Source organism: Oncorhynchus masou, chromosome 1, assembly GCF_036934945.1.
Source record: "Oncorhynchus masou masou isolate Uvic2021 chromosome 1, UVic_Omas_1.1, whole genome shotgun sequence".
Taxonomy (NCBI): domain Eukaryota; kingdom Metazoa; phylum Chordata; class Actinopteri; order Salmoniformes; family Salmonidae; genus Oncorhynchus; species Oncorhynchus masou.
This window is the reverse complement of record NC_088212.1, coordinates 57034830-57055056: the sequence shown is the minus strand read 5'-3', so window position 1 is coordinate 57055056 and position 20227 is coordinate 57034830. Positions and strand designations below refer to the sequence as shown.

Here is a 20227-nt window from a genome sequence, read left to right as displayed (position 1 = left end):
ACACTATGACATAATTATATGTATGCAGAGTTTGATCCATTGCCAGTTACTGCTACTGAGGTGTAACATTACAACACACCCAACACTCCTGGACCATGGTCCTGGAGAACCACACAAGGTGGAATACTGGGGTTCCTTTAAAATGTTCTGTGACCGAGGCGCTAACTTATTGTCTAGCAGTGTGTGGCTCTCCAGAACCAGGGTGACAGAGGCAGCAGGGCTTTGTGAAGGGCATGAGATGGGGGTGGAGTGGCCAGCCAGCTAGCCAGCAGGTTGAATGGAGCTGTTGCAGAAGCAGGGGTGCAAGTCTCAAAAAGACATTCCGTAGAATTGAAGCTGCATCTTCCCAAAGAGAAAAAAGGGGCTGGTGAAGTGAGCTTAGGTTGGGAGATTGAGGGAGTTGGGTGAATCTGTCCCCTGTATACAGACCCAAAGTAACATTTGAGGTAGAAAGGTGGTCGAAAGGAGAAGCAATGCAGCGCTCCTTTTCCACGATGTTCAGTGTTAATTAGCCCTATCCCTAAGCTAAACTCCAACCGTGGCTTGCTAACGGTGAGCATGAAATTTGTCTCTTCCTTGGGCCTGTTTACTGGGGAGTGACGCTCCACCCTCCATGCTAGAGCTGAGAGAGCTGCTACTTGTACAGAGGGCTTTAAGGAAACCTGCAGTAAAGGCAGAGACAGGTCTTCAGACTCCTTAGCACAGTACTGCAGATTTGGAGTTTCGAGAAGACAACGGAAAACGAAGACATGCAGTCAAGGTGCTAGAAGGCAAACAAAGGAGGACTCCACGAGAGGTGGCAGCAAACAGGGGCACTCAACATTCAGAGAAGGGTGGGGAGGGACAACACATCTAGGCCGTGGGTGGTGGGCTCAATGCAATATTTCACACACGCCTACACCGCTCAAGGCTGTTCCAATCTCGCACACATAGCAACATATTACCCAAGGCCAGATCTGGAATTCAAATGTGGTTATTTGTCAAATTGAATTAGAGTTGCATGATGTGCAAATATGCAACCTGTGTCTAAATATTATGGCAAACCAGCATAGCGTATTTACGTTCTAAATATATTTTAGAGTTTTACAGCTTTAAATGCTGACCATTGGGCGCACATCACTGGTGTGGGTCAAAGTGAATGGAATATCATAAGGGGCTCTTTTTCTAAGGAAGGGGACAGCATGCCCCTTGTTGCCTGGTTGGAGAGAGGTGGGTCAAGGGGTAGGGCAGGGTTTAGACTGGTGAGCAGGGGGGCAAGGGGTGCTCTCAGAGTGCATGCAAGGGGGGATGGGGTGGGTTACACACCAATGGAGGCAATAAAATTCTCCTCGTTCAGACTCCGGGTGTCAAAGTGGCGGGTGCCTTTGCCCCCGGAGGTGGGGTGTGGCAGTTGAAGACGGGGAACCAGAAGGAGCCCCGGGGGCTTGGTGCCCTCCATGCGGGGAGACGGGCTCCCCTTGCTGCCCGGGCTGCTTGCAGAGTCACTGGGGCTCCGCTTGCGCTTCTCTGGGTCTACTGGGGCCACCAAGAAGGAAAAAGGGAGAAGAAAATGGAAGAAGGGGAAGAGATAGTAACAAGAGAAGAAAAAGTATAGAGTTGCAGTGGGAGGTTTGAAGGTTAGAATAGACAGTTGTTTGTAGGGGTGTGAACGTTTAAATGCTAAAATGAAATTGGGTTCTTTAACGTTTAGAAAAATCCCAAACCGAAGAAAAAAAAAAACTTGTTTTGCTGTTCCCCCCCACCACACATAATTAAAATAGCAGTGGAGTGATCACAAAACATATTATTTTCCATGTTATAGCCTAACTAGACAAGTTGTGTAATTTAATTTAAATATAACTTTAGTCTACATTGGTGAATTTGCGAGGCATGCAAAACAGATTACCAAGACATATAGATGGGTTAGCTGACACGAAAATGACGCGCATACGTCCGTGAGTTGTGACAAGAAACTGCCATGTGGGGAATTATAAGTAACTCATTTCAGCTAGTTCTTGTTCCGAGGTATTTTGACTGATTTGATGTCAATGCAAATATGGCAAAAAGAATGCACTAGCTAGCTAATCGTCAACTGCAAAGATGTATTTGAGAGACAACATGTGCTCATTGTGCAAATGTATTTATGTTTTCAATAAACATTGGATACTATAGATTACAAGACAACAATCTAAGCCAACCCAGTCTGTTTTGCCCCATAGTTGCACACATTTGTTTTACTGCCTGCTCCCTCCTCGCTCTCCATTACGCTGGCTCGCCTGGAACTATTTGGACTAATGATTACACACGCCTTTGCTCTTTCTCTTCGCTAGTGATGCGAGTGTGTTCAGTCTTCGGTCTGTTGCGTGTAGAATATCCTAGCTTATTTATTGTTGATAGGCCCTGCTTTACTGAAGTTGCGAGACTTTGTAAGCTAAGAAATACAGCTTTTGATTGCTGATAGCACTAGACCTATCTGCCTGGTGACCGATCTGCCTATACTGTGCCCCTCCCCTCTCTCTCCATCCCTTGCTAGCTATCTATGAAAGATGCGAGTGTTTGTGTTCTCGGAAGTACGGCAACTAATCAGTCACTTCCATTCCAAAAATACTGAATCTTAAGAGTCGAATCTTAACACTAAGAAATGTGACTCGACATGCATGGAGTTGAGGAATCAATTATTTTGTATTCGACTCCACCACTACGTCATCGTCGTTAACAGTTCGGAAAAAAGGCAGAGAAAGGCAAGAAACAGCAGCGAAGTCCTGTATTGCAATACTTTAAGAAGTTAGATGAGGAAGGAAATGTAAACTTTGCAAGGTGGGAGGTACAGTAATGGTGGAAGAGGTGCAATGCTTAAAAATCTGAAAGGGACGCACTGAGACCCAACTCGTTGCTGGCAGCAGCAAAGCTGCACTGTGAATTTGAGTGGAATTTTATTAAATGTTATCGTTTGTCATATCCCTAGTTGTTTTGTCTTCTGCTCTCATGACCCAAATTTGCTCGGTGAATGCTTAAACAAACTGCAAAAGTCACCTAAAAATGAGGCATGCGTTGGCGGTACTGACTCAGAGAGATTAAACCAGAACTCACTGCTGTAAAAACATATTGCTTACTTTTCAAATGAGTTGCTAGAAGAAATTCTCCAGATTGTACTCCTTTTCCTATCCAATACTTACGTTGCCTTTAAATAAGTGGAGTATATGAAACGCTGATAAGCACTTTCAAACAAGAATCAAGCATCAGTACCTTTCATTTTGTTCAGAGGAAATAGTTTTGGGAGGGGGCATAACATGCTGACTGAATGTGTCCTTTGAGAGAAAATGTTGACACTTTCAGTCGAGTATAGGTTCTCTGAACGTTACCTTTGGTTTGGTAGTGGGTGCGTGCTATTTCCAGTAGAACGAAGACGCTGGCCATGCCTCCAAGCCCGGCATTGGTGTACGAGTGTTCCAGACTAGAAACGGTGCACTTCAGTATGTCTAACATGCCCTTGTACACCTTCCTGCTAATTTCCTGAAGAGTAGAACACACACACAGTTTAATTGTAAAGTATTATTTAATTAAAATGTTCTTTCTCCACCTCTCTTGCCCCATTCCTTTCTCCCCACCTCGGTGGGTGGAGCTACTCACCACATCACGGATGACCTCCTGCCTGACATCCTCCTCTGACTGGACGGCCCGGTTCAGCTTGCTCAGCACGAAGACGCGTAACTGCTCGTTCTCCAGCAGGCGGCGCACCTTCTTCATGTTGAGCCAGCCCACGCCTTGGCCCTCCAACACGCTCTGCACCACCTCCTTCAGGAACTGCTGGTTCTCACTGGGACACACACAGCTCTGGTTCAGTCACTCCATTTACACTCCCCTTTTTTTGTACGTCACCATTGGCTCTTAACTCTTGAAACTAGGGGGCACAATTTTTATTTTGGGAAAAATAACGTTCCCAAAGTAAACCGCCTATTTCTCAGGACCAGGCGCTAGAATCTGCATATAATTGACAGCTTGGGATAGAAAACACTCTATAAAGTTTCCAAAACTGTCAAAATATTGTCTCTGAGTATAACAGAACTGATATTGCAGGCGAAACCCTGAGGAAAATCCAATCAGGAAGTGCCTCTTATTTTGAAACCGTTGTGTTCCTATGCACCCCTATTGGCCATTGAAAGGGATATCAACCAGATTCCTTTTTCTACATATTCCCTAAGGTGTCTACAGCATTTTGACGTAGTTTCGCGCCTTTATGTTTAAGAATGAGCGTAAACGACTACATTGCGTCAGTGGCCAGCTGAGGGTTCTCAGAGTGATTCTTGCGTTAAAGACAGAGGTAGTCATTTTTCCTCTCGCTCCGACTGAAAAGCCAATTGTCCCGGTTGATATATTATCGAATAGATATTTGTAAAACACCTTGAGGATTGATTATAAAAAACGTTTGCCATGTTTCTGTCGATATTATGGACATCATTTGAAATTATTTTTGGTGTCGTTGTGACTGCGATTTCCGCTGAATTTCTCAACATAATGTGACCAACAAACTGAGGTATTTTGGGTATAAAAATGATCTTTATGGAACAAAAGGAACATTTGCTGTCTAACTGGGAGTTTCGTCAGTGAAAACATCTGAAGCGCATCAAAGGTAAACTAATAATTTGATTGCTTTTCTGCTTTTCGTGACCAAGCTTCCTGCTGCTAGCTGGACATAACGCTATGCTAGGCTATCGATAAACTTACACAAACGCTTGTCTTGCTTTGGCTGTACAGCATAATTTCAAAATCTGAGATGACAGGGTGATTAACAAAAGGCTAAGCTGTGTTTCACTATATTTGACTTGTGATTTCATGAATATGAATATTTTCTAGTAATATTTTTTAGCCGTTGCGCTATGCTAATTAGTGTAGTTGATGACAATTCTCCCGGATCCGGGATGGGTAGTTCCAAGAGTTAAGTTAGACAACCCTTCTCCTAAAGGGGATTGATATATTACCTATCCAAGTCTGTAATTTGACATTATATTGAAAGTTTATGACAACCAGCTTTTGTTTTTGATGGCCAACATTATACCATGAAGACTTTATGCCATGAAGGTGGTAAACTAATTTAAATAAATGTCAGTCAGCATTAGTCAGTCAGCAATGTCCTGGTAGTAGTCTCATAGGGGTCTGTTACCTGGTATTGTTGGCACGACCCTGGGGAGAGGGGGACTCTCTCTTGACCGTGGGACTGTGCTTAATGACCGACGACTTCTGGTCAACGAGGGCCCTGGGGGGACCGCGGGCGCCTCCTGCAGGAGCCATATAGAACAGTGAGGTATCTAGTAAATACCATGGAAAGCACAAAGCCATAACAAACGACAAGTCAGAGACATACAAACAGAAATACTAGCTGACTTGATACAGGATGAGCTTATACACTTCACTACAAAGCCCCCAAATCACACTACGATGTACTAATTAGATAACCACATCAAAGACTATTAGACAAAGAAGATGGAACACATCCTGCATATATGAAAGGACACACACATTTTCAGGGACAGTAGCTAATGAGCTAATGAGCTACAGGTTTCATATTCAGACACTAAAAGGTGAGGGACAGATCAAGGAGGAGTCAAAATTGCGCTGTGTTTGGGCATCACACATTAGCAGATGTCAGATTGGAGCGGAATCTGCATGGCAACAAGACCGACAAGTTGTGTCATGCAGAAAAATAACTAGAAATAAAGATGGGTCAACAATCACACACAGGGCTAACGGGAAGATACATATTGTAGTGTTCACACTGTTAGTCACCTTGTACAGTTAGACAGACACACACTCACATGAACGCACAGTGCCATGTTATACAAAGGTATGGTGGATCACTTGCAGAGATTGGGCCTGTGAACAATATTATTATCAAACTGATTATAATATTGTTGCGCCTACATAGCCTACCCACTAGGCAGACCTCAGTTCAACGTCTTTTTTTGGTTTACATTTGGTTGAGTTGTCACATTTTGATTCCCTTACGTTGATAACTTTTTGCAAATCCAATCAGTTTTCCACATTGATTCAACATCACACTTTTTTTATGACTTGGAAACAATGTTTTCGCCCAGCGAGGGGGGTCACCTGTTTGACACTGAACATTTAGGCTAAAGGTAATGCCTTGAAAGTGAGGATACAAATAAAAAACACCCACCAAAAATGTATTGGTTCCTTGTCATAAACAGACGTCATCTGTTACCGGTATATCCGATTTTGTCATGGCATTACTTGTGCATTATTGTAGGCTCTATGACCACATGTTACCAAAGACCTCACCTGACAATGATGACATTTTGCCCAACATTTTCCGAAGTATCGTCCATAAGTTGTACAACATGCATCACAGGACTTCAAATAATTCCATTCCATTTGATCACTGTGGTACTTGTACAGATGCTCATTAACCACAAAGCCAACTAAGTGTCCAATGACAATTCCAATCAAAACCGGTGACTATGAGTTTAGGAAGTAAGACAGAACAGCACTCTTGGTGCTGCGAAACTGCACTGCTTAATTCAATTATCAATTAAACACGGATTAAAACTAACTCACAGCATTGGAAGAATGATGTTATGCCTTACCTACAGGGTGGCAGTTTTGATTGGCTAAGGCCTGCCTCCACTGGAAAGGTGATGGGAGGTCTAGGTGTGTATGTGAGAGACCAAAGAGGTGGCCAAACATGCAAATATAACTTCTTGCTTGGCTTGGAGAATAATGGGAAAGCTGATGTTGACCAATTCGAATCAACATCTTGTCACGTCCCATACAATACTGTGGAATGCAGACTTAGATTGGCACAAAAAAAATGAATGGCATCATCTTCGCAGCTGTTAATATGGGATGCACAGCTTCTAACAAGCTAAGATTGTGAGGGCCCAACCCAAACTAATACAAAGACGTGTAGATGGATGGAGTGACTCTGCAAAGGTTAGTGATTGGGGCAACAGTCACTGTGGATGGTGAAAGACAACAGAACAGACTCGATGATGTATGACGATGAATGATCTCTCGATGGTGCATGTCAGGTGACAGAGGATTGAGGGGGTGAGTGAGGAGAATGCTGGGAGACGTAGTTGACTGGCTAGGAGAAGCATGCAGCCCACACAGTTTTTAAAGGGCGGAACCCACCTTCTCCGCTCCCCGGGCCGGCCTCTGTAATTATCTCCATTAGAGAATTTAGTCCAAATACTGGACACAAAACCCAGAATTAGTGCAGAGAAGTGGAAAGAGGGACAGAGAGGGACACCGGACCGGACCAGTCTGAACATCAACCCACAACACACATGCACCGCAACACACTGACAGAGTACACAAAGAAAGCAGGAAAGAGAGAGGGAGAAAACGAAAGTGCGAGGGAGACAGACCAAGGAAGGGGGCAGCACATTTAAAAAAATAAATAATAATAATAAAAAAATAAAATAATGCGTGACATAACCTAAAAAGGTTATAGCCATTAAATTTCATGACCAATCAGATTTAGGTTACTTCTGTTAGGATCCCGACATATTTTGGGGTGGGAGAAAGTATTTGCCAATTTTAAGGGTCTATGTCCAGAGGAGCGTGAGTTTATGGGCTCTCTGACCATAGAGAACTCAGACAGAGAACACACAAGAATGATGGAGAGCCACTGAACAGGCCAGCAAGCAAGGCAACAGACTGCAAGGAGATCATGTCAGTTTAATTTCAATTCCAGTCCACTTGGGTAATCAATTGTACTTCAATGGATGAAATGAAAAATCCTCATCGAAAGCGATGGGTAATTTGCCATTCAGGAACTGAATTCATCTTCAAATATTGAGTGGACTTGAAATCAGACTTGACCCCAACCCTGCTGGGAAACCAAGAGAAAAACACCAAATTCCAGTGAAAATGCCACATAAAGGGGATAATATGTATGCAAATTAAGAGATCTGTCGTCTATAAATGTGTGCATCATCGCGCATCAGACTCCCACCAAACAGAGAGGAATAACAAGGAAACAGAGGGAAGGATATGGATATACATGAATGAAAATACAGGTATATCTCCTAGTATGCAACCTGAGTAATATGGACTCCGGTAGGTAGGGTCGAATAAGGGTCAAAGTTGGAGCTAGTTGTAGGGCAAAACAAACTACCACACCAGACAATAACATACCCGGACTGTCTGGGCCAGGGCTACTAGTCGGGCTGTCATCTGAACAGTCAATTCAAAACAAATCACCATCAAAGGAAAAAAGAAACAAATGTTGGTTTGCTATGGCAGCTGTCACACACAGTGTGGGGCTATTGAGTTTAACACATGCATTTCTTATTTTCTCTCACAAATGTTCTCATAACAAAATCAGGCAACCATGTGGGATTGGGAACATAGAAAACAGGGTACTTGAGAGAAAATTCTAACTTTTGTCAGGTCCTCAATATCCACCTAATGCCATACATCAACATGGCAGTCAAGAGGGGGACAAATACAAATGTAGAATGAAAGTCTTCATTCAAAAAAAAATACAAATATATAATAAAAATAAACATTTCTACAAACCTTCCTCAATGTCGACCTCTACGTCAAAATTAAAATATTCTATATTTTTGTAAAATAAAAATGTAAGAATTAGAGGGGAAAAGGCAAATGGAAAGAAGGTAAAAATCTACAATATAAAGTTGCATAAATGCCATACTGTGTAGCCTAAACTGGCTTGTCAGACATTTCAGCATGAGCACTGAATGCTTACTTGACATACTGTCAATACTAATCCTGGCTACTCTACTTAGTGCAAACAAAGCAGCAGCTTCTGAAGAAGAAATTAACGAAGTTCAACATGTCAGTCAGAGTTACACATTATGGTAATCTCTACTCTCCTTCCTTCTCCACACCATTGGAAGTAGGCCTAAACATCAAGAGAACATCTTACTTTTAAAATAAAATATATGCTGTTAACTCATATCCAAATAATGTTAACTCATCCCATACTTGTATTTGTGGCCAAAGCACAAATTGGAGAAAAAAGTATAAAACACTTAGTTTTTCAAAAATGCTTGCCATTTCCTCATCGAATATGACATCATGTTGGCCCATAGACTCAGCTGGCCAATCAGCGGTTTTAAAAGACTGGTATATGCGGACACCATTCTGTTGTTGGGGTATGCCCAAATAATTCAAACACAGAAAAGCTACTTTTGAACAAACTTAAATAGAAAATTGGAATTAAAAATATTTCCTCATATTGTAATTAATTATAGGTCATATTTCAAAGAAATCTGGAATCACTGAACAGTTACTTTAAATGATTAAGATGACTTCAAATGGGAATAGCTTATGCTCAATGTGTCTTTTCATGATACGGTGTATACAATATTGTAGAAATGTGCACTCTGGTGATATTTGCACTCCAAATAATATTATTTTTAATGCCCATGACAAAACGAAAACATTTATACTTTGTAACCACTGCAAGAGCTGTATGACAATCATTTGAACTTTGACAGCCTGCCTCTACTGCCTTCAACTGACAAACCTGACCGCAATCTGCTGTAGGGCACAACAATTGTACAGAAAACAGATAAGAGGGGAACACAGCCACAGAGAGTGAAATTGAGAAGGAGATGAGATGGATAAAAGGTCAAAAAAAGGGGAAAAAAGAAGGGTGAGTGAAGATAACATGAAAGGTGGACAAAACAGGGAAAAGGGCTCCATTTAGTAATGTACCTTTGAGATTGGGGAAGGGCCCAGCCCCAGCGGCCTTCTCCCTCAGCCCCCCCTTATTGGGTACAGACAGGTTGGAGAGGCTGAAGCTGGTGCCGTGGTTCTTGTACAGATTACCTGCAGTGATGGAGAAAGAGTCGCTGATGACCGATGAAGTCTCACAAAGAAACCAACATTTGACCATGTCTCACCATCCTATAGTATACCCATGATGACTTGCAGCCTAACGTCAAGTTCCATTTCAATCCCTACCTAGCAAATATTGTACATTTCTGGTTGTAAACTGTACATTTCTGGTTGTCTTCCTGGTTGAGAAGACCAGCAACCAGTATTACCCGCTGAGTAACCCTTACACATTTCCCCCTTCAGTGTTTTGGAGGACAAAGTGTATCTGTCACCAATCCAGCCCATTCAGGTCTGTGATTATCATACAACTAAAATAGGCCCTGGTTGAGGAGACTCACTAGCAAAGGACATGAGGCCCCCAAAGCCATCGCTGCTGTTGTTGGAGATGGTGGAATTTGGAGAACTGTTGCGGGAGTCGCCCTCTCCATCCGACTCTCCAGGCAGCTTTAGGCTGCTGGGCCTCAGGAGGCGTTGGGCTCTGTGGAGCAGAACATGTGTTAGAGGTCCGGAGGGAGTGTCATGTTTTGTTAGCGTAGTTTTTCGACTGCTATACCAGAGGCATATCATAGATGCAGAATTCAGAAGCTGAGAGACTTAATTAGGTGTGTATGTTTAAGAGATGTATACATCATTGTTTTGTTTTTTTTTAAACTATGGTTTTCAGAATGTGTGGCTTATGATGCTTGTTTGTGTGTACAGTGTTATGGCGTAGGTGTGTTGTAACATACTTGTTGCCGTTGAGGTTCTGGTTGAACCGTGGCGTGTACGTCTCCTCTTGGTCTTCTGCCTCAGGGTCCTCCTCAGCAGGGAAGCCATACTGAGGCTCAAAGTAGGGGTTGTCGTACTCTCCCTTCTTATTGGCTGGTCCCACAGGGGCAGCGTCTGGAGGAGGTCTGGAGAAGGGCGGAACGCCCAATCCCGGGACAGGGTTCTGTAGAGCTGCACTGGCCAACGCCTCCATTTCCACTGGTTCTGCCTGCTCCTGGACACAATGAACATCAAATGGTTACTAATGGTTGATACTAAATACACTTAAATTGCCACTTTATAAAGGAAGGAAAACAACTCAAGCAAATATATAATTTTGTGTTCTCATGGTCAAGAGTTATGAACGAATTCAAACGTCACTCGCCAAAAATGTCAGTTGTTAAAAACAGTGTTAACTGCATAATTTTATACTGGTGTAAATTGAGCGGTTCACTGACATTGTTGACTCCCTGGATGATTGTGCTGGGGCTGGAGCTGGCGGTTGTGCTGGAGCTCGAGCGGAGGGCTTGTCCATCAGGAGGTTCAGGAGGTCCATCGCCCCCCTCGGGCAGTGCCTTCTCTTGAGGGAGGGGACCCTCTCCCTTGAACTCCTGGAAGTCCTGGAACTCCACTTCGCTGGCATCTCCCAGTGCAGCGTGGGTAGGGGGATCCAGGTCTACGACACCAGAAGACAGATATTAGTTGCCAAAGGGTCACAAAATAAAATGTTTAGCTAGTGACTATCTAAAAGGAAATAGTCATTTTAGGTTGCCATTTTTCCAAGATGAAAACAACTGTCAGTTATTATAATAAGGGGGAATTGACCATTTTTTTGTCACAACAGTAAGCATGTGTAAGCTGGGTGGTTCTTGGGCTGCAATTACACAGGCAGATCAATTCTGATCTTTTGTTCATGAATTTCTCTGATTCAGATCAGCTCTTCTGCCAATAATTAGGCAAAATATTAGAATTGGATTTCCTGTGTAAATGCAGCCTTGGTGAAATAGCACAGAAACTTACTTGGCGTGTCCCCTTGGATGTCACATTTGATCATTTCGTTCACCAAGTCTCCAAGTGACGAGTAGGAAGAGCTGGAGTCGTCGTAGCCAGCCTCGCTGTCGCTGCCACAGAAACAAAACAGAGTGGCATTACCCTGGACGCCATCTTGGTGACACCTTACACGTCTACAGAAGGCTAACAAAAAAACGCTAGCTAAACCTTTATCTCAGACTCAAATGAACCTCAACTGATATTATACATCATGTCTAGCAAGACTAGCAAGCTAACTATTGAGCCAACTAGAAAATCTACCAGTTAATGTTTAGAGTTCGCCATCTGTTGGCTAATGTGTTGTCTATCAACATTCTATAGCCTACCATGCCGCTGCTTCTGCTTTGTCTCCGTCGGCCGCACTTGCAGACACACAGAGAACTCACAGATCAGACACAGGAAAGGACCTCCCTTCAGATCTAGTTTTTATATGCTAAATGGCTCACTAACATGCTTTCCACATTGCAAAATTGCTTTTCGACCTTTGGCAGTACCTGGCACTGAAACAATTATGTCAATTATCAATTATGTTATCACAGTAGTAATCAAAGAATCGTTATGCCTTCCAAACGTGGAGGGGTCAGTGTTTTTTTTTTACCTGTCGTCTGTGGGGTCCGAGTCATTAGCCTCATCCTCTAGGGGTCCGCTCATGGCCTCGGCCAGCTGGGAGCTGCCATCGTACACGCGGTAGAACACCGGCTGCAGCTGGTGGGCGTACCACTTGCCCTTGTCTCCGATCAAAGATGGGTCATACACGTCTGCAGAATACAGAGGTACGCTCAGAAACACTAGGAAACCTTCAGACTTCCTGTATTGCTCAGAGAAATATACCAGAGTGCACAAAACATTAGGAACACCTGTTCTTTCCATGACAGACGGACCAGTTGAATCCAGGTGAACGCTATGATCCCTTATAGATGTCACCTGTTACATCCACTTCAAATCAGTGTAGATGAAGTGGAGGAGACAGGTTAAAGAAGGATTTTTAAGCCTCGAGACAATTGAGACATTTTTTTTTATTTTGTATGTGTGCCATTCAGAGAGCGAGCGGACAAGACAAAATATTTAAGTGCCTTTGAATGGGGCATGGTAGTAGGTGGCAGGCACACCGGTTTGTGTCAACAACTGCAAAGCTGCTGGGTTTTTGATGCTCAATAGTTTCCTGTGTGTTATCAAGAATGGTCCACCACCCAACAACTGTGGGAAGCATTCGAGTCAACATGAGCCAGCATCCCTGTGGAACGCTTGAACACCTTGTAGAGTCCATGCCCCGACAAATTGAGGTTTTTCTGAGGGCAAAAGGGAGTGCAACTCAATATTAGGCAGGTGTTCCTAATGTTTTGTACAACTGAGTATATATTCTCATTTGACCTAAGGAAAGTGCAATAATTGATAGCATAATTATCTTTTTACTTAACCCTTTACACACGTGGAAATTGGCCTATACGGATAGGGCTAAATTGAAATGTTTCTTAGAGAAGAAATATGAAACGCATATACATAACAATTGAACATTTTGGAGATAATTGTACAAGTATTAGTCCAAAAAGTTGAGTACACAACAGTTCACCTGACAAGACTGAATCCAAACATTACACTGTTGATTTCATGTGCATTTTTTCATTTTACACACAAACATTGAAAAGGGTTTGAGTGAGAGAACTAAGTGGCCACACACACCTTTCTAAAGGTTGCAATTTCAAAGCACTTTTATGACTCAAAGAAGAGTCTTCAACTATAAAAAGGTACTTTTTTGAGCACTCCTGCTGTGATGATCGAGGAACTGTAGCAAGAATACTTGTAGTCGTATCGCCTGGAACACAACCGTGCGGTCACACAAATTACTGTTGTTGTTTACCCAGTCCAAAATGGTCCATTACAAATCGCAATCTGGGTCAGATGTGCATTATTTGAAAGCTTGTTCTATTGCCAACATGACAAGCTAAGTTATAAAATATTATCTTACCGTGTTAGGCTTTCACAAGAGACAGATTAAGAATTTTTGGTGTGCATAGAAAGGAGTCATTAGTACATTCAGGTACGTGTGCTGCGGCAAATTTTCTTCACAATAAACAAACAGAGGCTCATTCTGATCAGAACAACCCAGGGGTATGACGACATGTAATCGTGTAACTGTACATCAAACATAGTGACCATAAACATTGACACCGTAGATGATAAGTTTTAGAATTTGGAAATGTTAAGTGCACATTTGGACTGTTTGGATTACTTTTATGACATCAAAGCAGGACTTATTATAATTTATTATAATCCTCCAAAATACATCGAGTCATCTTAAATTTACACCATCTCCCTCACTCAGACAACCAAAAATGTGCTAAAGTTGCCCAATTACCAGGAGGGATGGGGGCAACTTCTAAGTCGCTTAGTGCTCAAGTTCAGAACGCCTGTCAGTCAAAACCCATACAGCGCTGTGAAGCGCAGAGCCAGAGCTCTAACTTCATGTATAGCATGTTACTGCACAGCCACTATGTTCCAATTTAGACAATTAGTGCACAAATCTGCCGTTTTCAACTCGTATATTGGTACGAGTGTAAAGGGCTACACTTCACTTCACACTATAAATATCCCAAGCTAGCAGCAGTATGGTTCGTGTCCGCTCCAAACACAAACACACCAATTGTCAGTCAGTGCATGCTATATGCAGTACAGCAGGTGTGTAGGCTAGGGTAAGGGACTTACTGTTGTGGATCCTCTGAAAGGCCAGGTTGGTGGGGTTGAGAGCCCACTCGCCGTAGTACTCCACGGCCTGGGTGTGCGACAGCTTCTCAGCGAAGCCTGAGCGGCGGGGCCGAGAGGCCAGGAAGGACGTGGCCTGGAAAGCCACCACAGGCCGGGGAAAAAGGCGCAGCGTGCGTGTGTGCATCTGGAAACCCTGGAGCACGTTGGGGGAGTTGAAGAACCGCACCATGGCAACCCTGTTGGAGAAAGAAGGAAAGTTGGGTGTGTTAACGCTTCAATTAGTCGTGTTTAAATTCAAAAAGTTTAATCAAATTCACGTACGAGAGACATTTGTTATTGGTATGCGGCTCAAATGAAACACATTGTTTCACATGACACTATGACTGTTGAGTCATATACAACATTGATACAACAGTTGCTCGGATCGGGAGAATAAAGCACTGCTTTGCATTCTTAACAGCACTATCAAAAGGCACCTGGCCTACTGTTCAGTCATGTGGTCAGGTGCCACATAGAGGTACTTAGGAAAATTGCAATTGGCTCAGAACAGGGCAGCACGGCTGGCCCTTGGATGTATACAGAGAGCTAACAATAATATGCATGTCAATCTCTCCTGGGTCAAAGTGGAGGAGAGATTAGCTTCATCACTATGTTCAACACATGTTGAATGCACCGAGCTGTCTGTTTGAACTACTGGCACACAGCTCAGACATCCATACATACCCCACAAGACATGCCACCAGAGGTCTCTTCCCAGTCCCCATGTCCAGAACAGACTATGGGAGGCAACCAGGACTACATGGAACTCTAATCCACATCAAGTAACTCATGGAAGCAGTAAAATTTGATTTAAAAACAGATAAAATACACCTTATGGAACAGCGGGGACTGTGAAGCAACACAAACATAGACACTATACACACATGTACACATTGATTTTGTGTTATAGATATGGGGTAGTAGAGGCCACACAATGTTATGACATCTGTTATGAATATACTGTAGCGTTTTTCAAATGTATAACTGCCTTAATTTTGCAGGACCCCGCACGCACTTCAGATTTGAAGAATTCAAGTGGGAACAGGAGTCAATCCATGAATTGTGCATATGCAAATAGCTCTTCATATCTATAAAATATCTACATTATTCAGGGACTAAATCAAATGGAGTGTAAGAATTGAAATTCAACCAACCCCACACATTGCCTTGCATGGATAATATGAGATCTACTTAAAAAAGGAGAGAGAAACTTTGTTAAGCCTTGCCTGGTGGCCACATCCACAGAGTCCACGTCGTTGCCGTAGATGAGGGGGTTGAACTCGGTGGAGGAGGGCGACGCCTTGTTCTGGCCGGGGGGGAGCAGGGGTAACTCCTGGCCCTCCTGGAACTTCTCCAGGTTCAGAATGGGTTGGGTGTTGAGACTCATGCTGGCCAGGGCCTGGAGCGGGTAGAGGTGAGGAAGGTTTTAATCAACACACTGTCGTGGAGAGATGACGGGGTCACTCGGCCCCACTAGGGTGCACTCTCACCTCAGGCATCAGCTGAAGGGTGGGGCAACAGAATGGCCTCACTAGGACCAGTGTGGAACAGTCTGTTTGGGGTTCAAAACGGTGCAAGAGAGTAGTACAGGGGTTCGGAGACCTCAAAATTAGATAAAAATGAGTCCCAACTATTATAATTTATTATTTTTGGTTACCCCTTTATTTGTTAATACTTTTTAATTATTATTATTTTTTTATGTAGTGCTGCTTCATTATTTTTTGTCTGATTGATGTAAGTTCTCATTTGAGAATAAATCATTCATAAAACACAAGGACTAAGTTAGGAGGACTCACAATGTGACCGTTATAAGCTGACAGGTGAGAGTGCGGGACAAAATGAGGAAGCCCGTTTCCCAGCAAATGAATCTGAAGAGTGCATGTTTCTGCAGATGCCTGAAATGGGAGCGTCATTTGGGAGAGGTCGGGGGAAGAAGTAACAGCAGGGGGAATTCACTAGCACTCTGGGATTTCTGCAGACTCATTCAGGGTTTTGCACGATGGGTTAGCACAGTGGATCGTTTGATGGCTAGGTCAGTCCTGGACGCAACCTATGTGTTACAGCAAAAATATGCATATCCACTGCGTTTGCTTAAAGGAACACTCACTGATGAAAAGATAGATGTGCATACATTCCAGCATGCTCAAGCCAAAACTAAGCAGCCAGTAGTGGGTCTTCAAAAATGACCCATCTCTATGCCACCAGTCTGTTACAACATCTCAACAATAGTGTATGACACTTCAGAAAAAAATAATAACAAGCAACAACAAAAATATTGACGTTTGGTGAGGAAGAATATCCGTGCAAGGAGCATGGCACATTCCGCAGAAGGAGAATTTAGGAACCTTATTGTCAGAGGAGAAGATCTGCTTTTGGGTGATCACGGTCAACCTAACCAGACACTAGGGAAGGGGAGGAGGGAGGGGGACAAGAGAGATGCCAGGAAGAGGATCACATGAAAAGGCTGAGCTGACCAATTGCTGAGCAGAATTGAAACGACACATGACAAAAAAAGGTCAAGATTGGAGGCTGTATGTCCAATTCCCTTTAAATGGATTCCTTTCCTAATCTCCTCTCAAGCCTGACTACAAAACTGCTGAAAGGACGGGGTGCTGGAAAGCAACGTGGAAACCTGGACGAGCCAATAAGTGGGCTAGTGGGGAAAAGGAGATGCCTCCATGTTGCTTTCACATACAGTCCTTTCAGCTAAATGGTTGCCAAAGAAGGGAGAAAAGGAAGGGTGCAGATTTAAAGAATTGGGACATAGCCAAAGAACAAGAGAAAAAAAATGAAGTAGAAAAGTAGAGAGAGAAGAGGTGGTGCATGAGAGAAAGAGAACAAACACATTTACAGAGATCAAACCATGACAGAGACACACAAACAAACATGAGTGAGACAAAACAACACACAAAAAGGAACAGTAATGCACCATACCACACCCAACACAAGTTAGCCAAGGTTAGCCTGAAGAGGCTATCAATGGTTACCAACTGGGAGGATAACCGGTGGCTACAATGGAGAGGTGATACTTAGACACAGAAGGGAGCAGATCTCTTGACAATAACGAAAAATAATTAAAAACCTTTTGGCTCTTTGTTTCCTGTACATACACCCCCCAACTCAAATTATCCCCTCTCTTAACCTGTGAGATGCTGACATACAATGAGTGTAAAAAAAATATTACAAACACCTGCTCTTTCCATGACATACAGTTGAAGTCAGAAGTTTACATACACCTTAGCCAACTACATTTAAACTCAGTTTCACAATTCCTGACATTTAATCATAGTAAAAACTCTCCGTCTTCAGTCAGCTAGGATCACCACTTCATTTTAAGAATGTGAAATGTCAGAATAATAGCAGAGAGAATTATTTATTTAAGCTTTTATGTCTTTCATCACATTCCCAGTGGTTCAGAAGCTTACATACACTCAATTAGTTTTTGGTAGCATTGCCTTTAAATTGTTTAACTTGGGTCAAACGTTTCGGGTAGCCTTCCACAAGCTTCCTACAAAAAGTTGGGTGAATTTTTGCCCATTCCTCCTGACAGAGCTGGTGTAACTAAGACAGGTTTGTAGGCCTCCTTGCTCGCATATGCTTTTTCTGTTCTGCCCACAAATCTTCTATAGGATTGAGGTCAGAGCTTTGTGAGTCCAATACCTTGACTTTGTTGTCCTTAAGCCATTTTGCCACAACTTTCGAAGTATGCTTGCTTGAGATCATTGTCCATTTGGTAGACCCATTTGCAACCAAGCTTTATCTTCCTGACTGATGTCTTGAGATGTTGCTTCAATATATCCACATTATTTTCATGCCTCATGATGCCATCTACTTTGTGAAGTGCACCAGTCCCTCCTGCAGCAAAGCGCCCCGATAACATGATACGGCCACCCCTGTGCTTCACGGTTGGGATGGTGTTCGTCGGCTTGCAAGCCTCCCCCTTTTTCCTCCAAGAAAACGATGGTCATTATGGCCAAACAGTTCTATTTTTTTTTTCATCAGACCAGAGGACATTTTGCACATGGGGACAATGGCGGTTTTGGAGCAGTGGCTTCTTCCTTGCTTAGCATCCTTTCAGGTTATGTCGATGTAGAACTTGTTTTACTGTGATATAGATACTTTTGTACCGGTTTCGTCCAGCATCTTCACAAGGTCCTTTGCTGTTGTTCTCGGATTGATTTGTACTTATCGCACTAAAGTATGTTCATCACTAGGAGACAGAACCTCCTTCCTGAGCGGTATGACTGCTGCGTGGTCCCATGGTTTATACTTGCGTACTATTGTTTGTGCAGATGAATGTGGTACCCTCAGGCACTTGGAAATTTCTCACAAGGATGAACCAGACATGTGGAGGTCTACAATTTTTTTCTGAGGTCTTGGCTGATTTCTTTTGATTTCCCTGTGATGTCAAGCAAAGAGGCACTGAGTTTAAAGGTAGGCCTTAAAATACATCCACAGGTTCACCTCCAATTGACTCAAATGATGTCAATTAGCCTATCAGAAGCCATGGCATCATTTCCCAATCTGTTTAAAGACACAGTCAACTTAATGTATGTAAACCTCTGACCCACTGGAATTGTGATACAGTGAATGTGAAATAATCGGTCAGTAAATAATTGTTGGAAAAAATACTTGTGTCATGCACAAAATAGATTTCCTAACCGACTTGCCAAAACTATAGTTTGTTCACAAGAAATTTGTGGAGTGGTTGAAAAACGAGTTTTAATGACACCAACCCAAGTTTATGTAAACTTCCAACTTCAACTGTGGACTGACCAGGTGAATCCAGGTGAAAACTATGATCCCTTATTGATGTCACTTGTTAAATCCACTTGAAATCAGTGTAGATGAAGGGCAAGAGACAGGTTAAAGAAGGATTTTTAAGCATTGAGACAATTGAGACCTGGATTGTGTATGTGTGCCATTCAGAGGGTGAATGTGCGAGATAAAATATTTAAGAGTCTTTGAACAGGGTATGGTAGTAGGTGCCAGGCGCACAGGTTTGTGTGTCAAGAGCTGTAAAGCTACTGGGTTTTTCCACAAATGGTCCACCACCCAAACGACATCCAGCCAACCTGACACAACTGTGGGAAGCATTGGAGTCAACATGGCCCAGCATCCCTGTGGAACGCTTTAGACACCTTGTAGAGTCCATGCCCCAATGTATCGAAGCTGTTCTGAGGGCTAAAGGGGGTGCAACTCAATATTAGGAAGGTGTACCTAATGTTCTATACACTCAGTGCATACTAACCCATTCTCTGTGCGGGACTGCAAGGACCTACCAGCTACCACTTGTTTGTTACTGTTTTGGAGAGCTGAGGACTGCTTTAATCCTCAAAACAATAGAACCCATGAAAATTCACCTTTACCCATATCTTTTCACTCAAATGGCATGTTGCCATATCAGATTTTTGGCTCTGCCAACATACAGGTCTGTCTTAAATCAATCGCACACACACTCTGGGATAGAGCAAAGTGTATCACACACAAATACTGCACTGATTCTGATTCAAAGCATATCAACAAACTATGATATGCAGGGATTTTCAACATGATGAGGTATGATTAGGGATTCAAATTGGGGTTAGTGGGTTTGGATGTTAAAAAACAACCACTGAATGACATTTGGTGACGAGTTGTGATGCATTTTAACAGTGATGATGAATTATGCCTCGAACGCTCAAATGTGACATTTGTTCATATGGTGGATTTTATACATTTTGTTGTTCTTTTCATTGAACTTTTCTTCATAAAGCATCTTGTGCTTAATATGCTCTTTAAAAATCAAATAAACTCGAAAAACAGACGATGACAATGTTGGGTAGGAATAGTTACTGGCAAAATATGCTAATGATAGGTGGGGGTTACTAGATGTTCACTG

At 42.8% G+C, this 20227-nt stretch overlaps 1 protein-coding gene across 23 annotated transcripts in view; it reads right to left on the bottom strand.

Moving 5' to 3' along the window:
* Window positions 1-20227, bottom strand: part of LOC135546615 (MAP kinase-activating death domain protein-like) — an 85080-nt gene that overhangs the window by 28651 nt on the left and 36202 nt on the right. For 8 of the 23 annotated variants that reach the window (XR_010456610.1, XM_064975185.1, XM_064975222.1 and 5 more), the window contains 13 exons: window positions 15573-15745; window positions 14308-14543; window positions 12203-12362; window positions 11931-11966; window positions 11575-11675; window positions 11013-11230; window positions 10536-10789; window positions 10146-10285; window positions 9685-9798; window positions 5141-5255; window positions 3610-3796; window positions 3342-3492; window positions 1306-1515 (listed from right to left, as the gene is read on the bottom strand). Coding sequence is in view for 22 of the 23 variants with exons in the window: in XM_064975185.1 (XP_064831257.1) it covers window positions 1306-1515; window positions 3342-3492; window positions 3610-3796; window positions 5141-5255; window positions 9685-9798; window positions 10146-10285; window positions 10536-10789; window positions 11013-11230; window positions 11575-11675; window positions 11931-11966; window positions 12203-12362; window positions 14308-14543; window positions 15573-15745 (2095 nt within the window). In the remaining variant the exon portion in view is untranslated. Of the gene's footprint in view, window positions 1-1305; window positions 1516-3341; window positions 3493-3609; window positions 3797-5140; window positions 5256-9684; window positions 9799-10145; window positions 10286-10535; window positions 10790-11012; window positions 11231-11574; window positions 11680-11930; window positions 11967-12202; window positions 12363-14307; window positions 14544-15572; window positions 15746-20227 lie in introns of all 23 variants that reach the window. The other 15 variants (XM_064975318.1, XM_064975351.1, XM_064975328.1 and 12 more) reach the window with 6 other exon arrangements.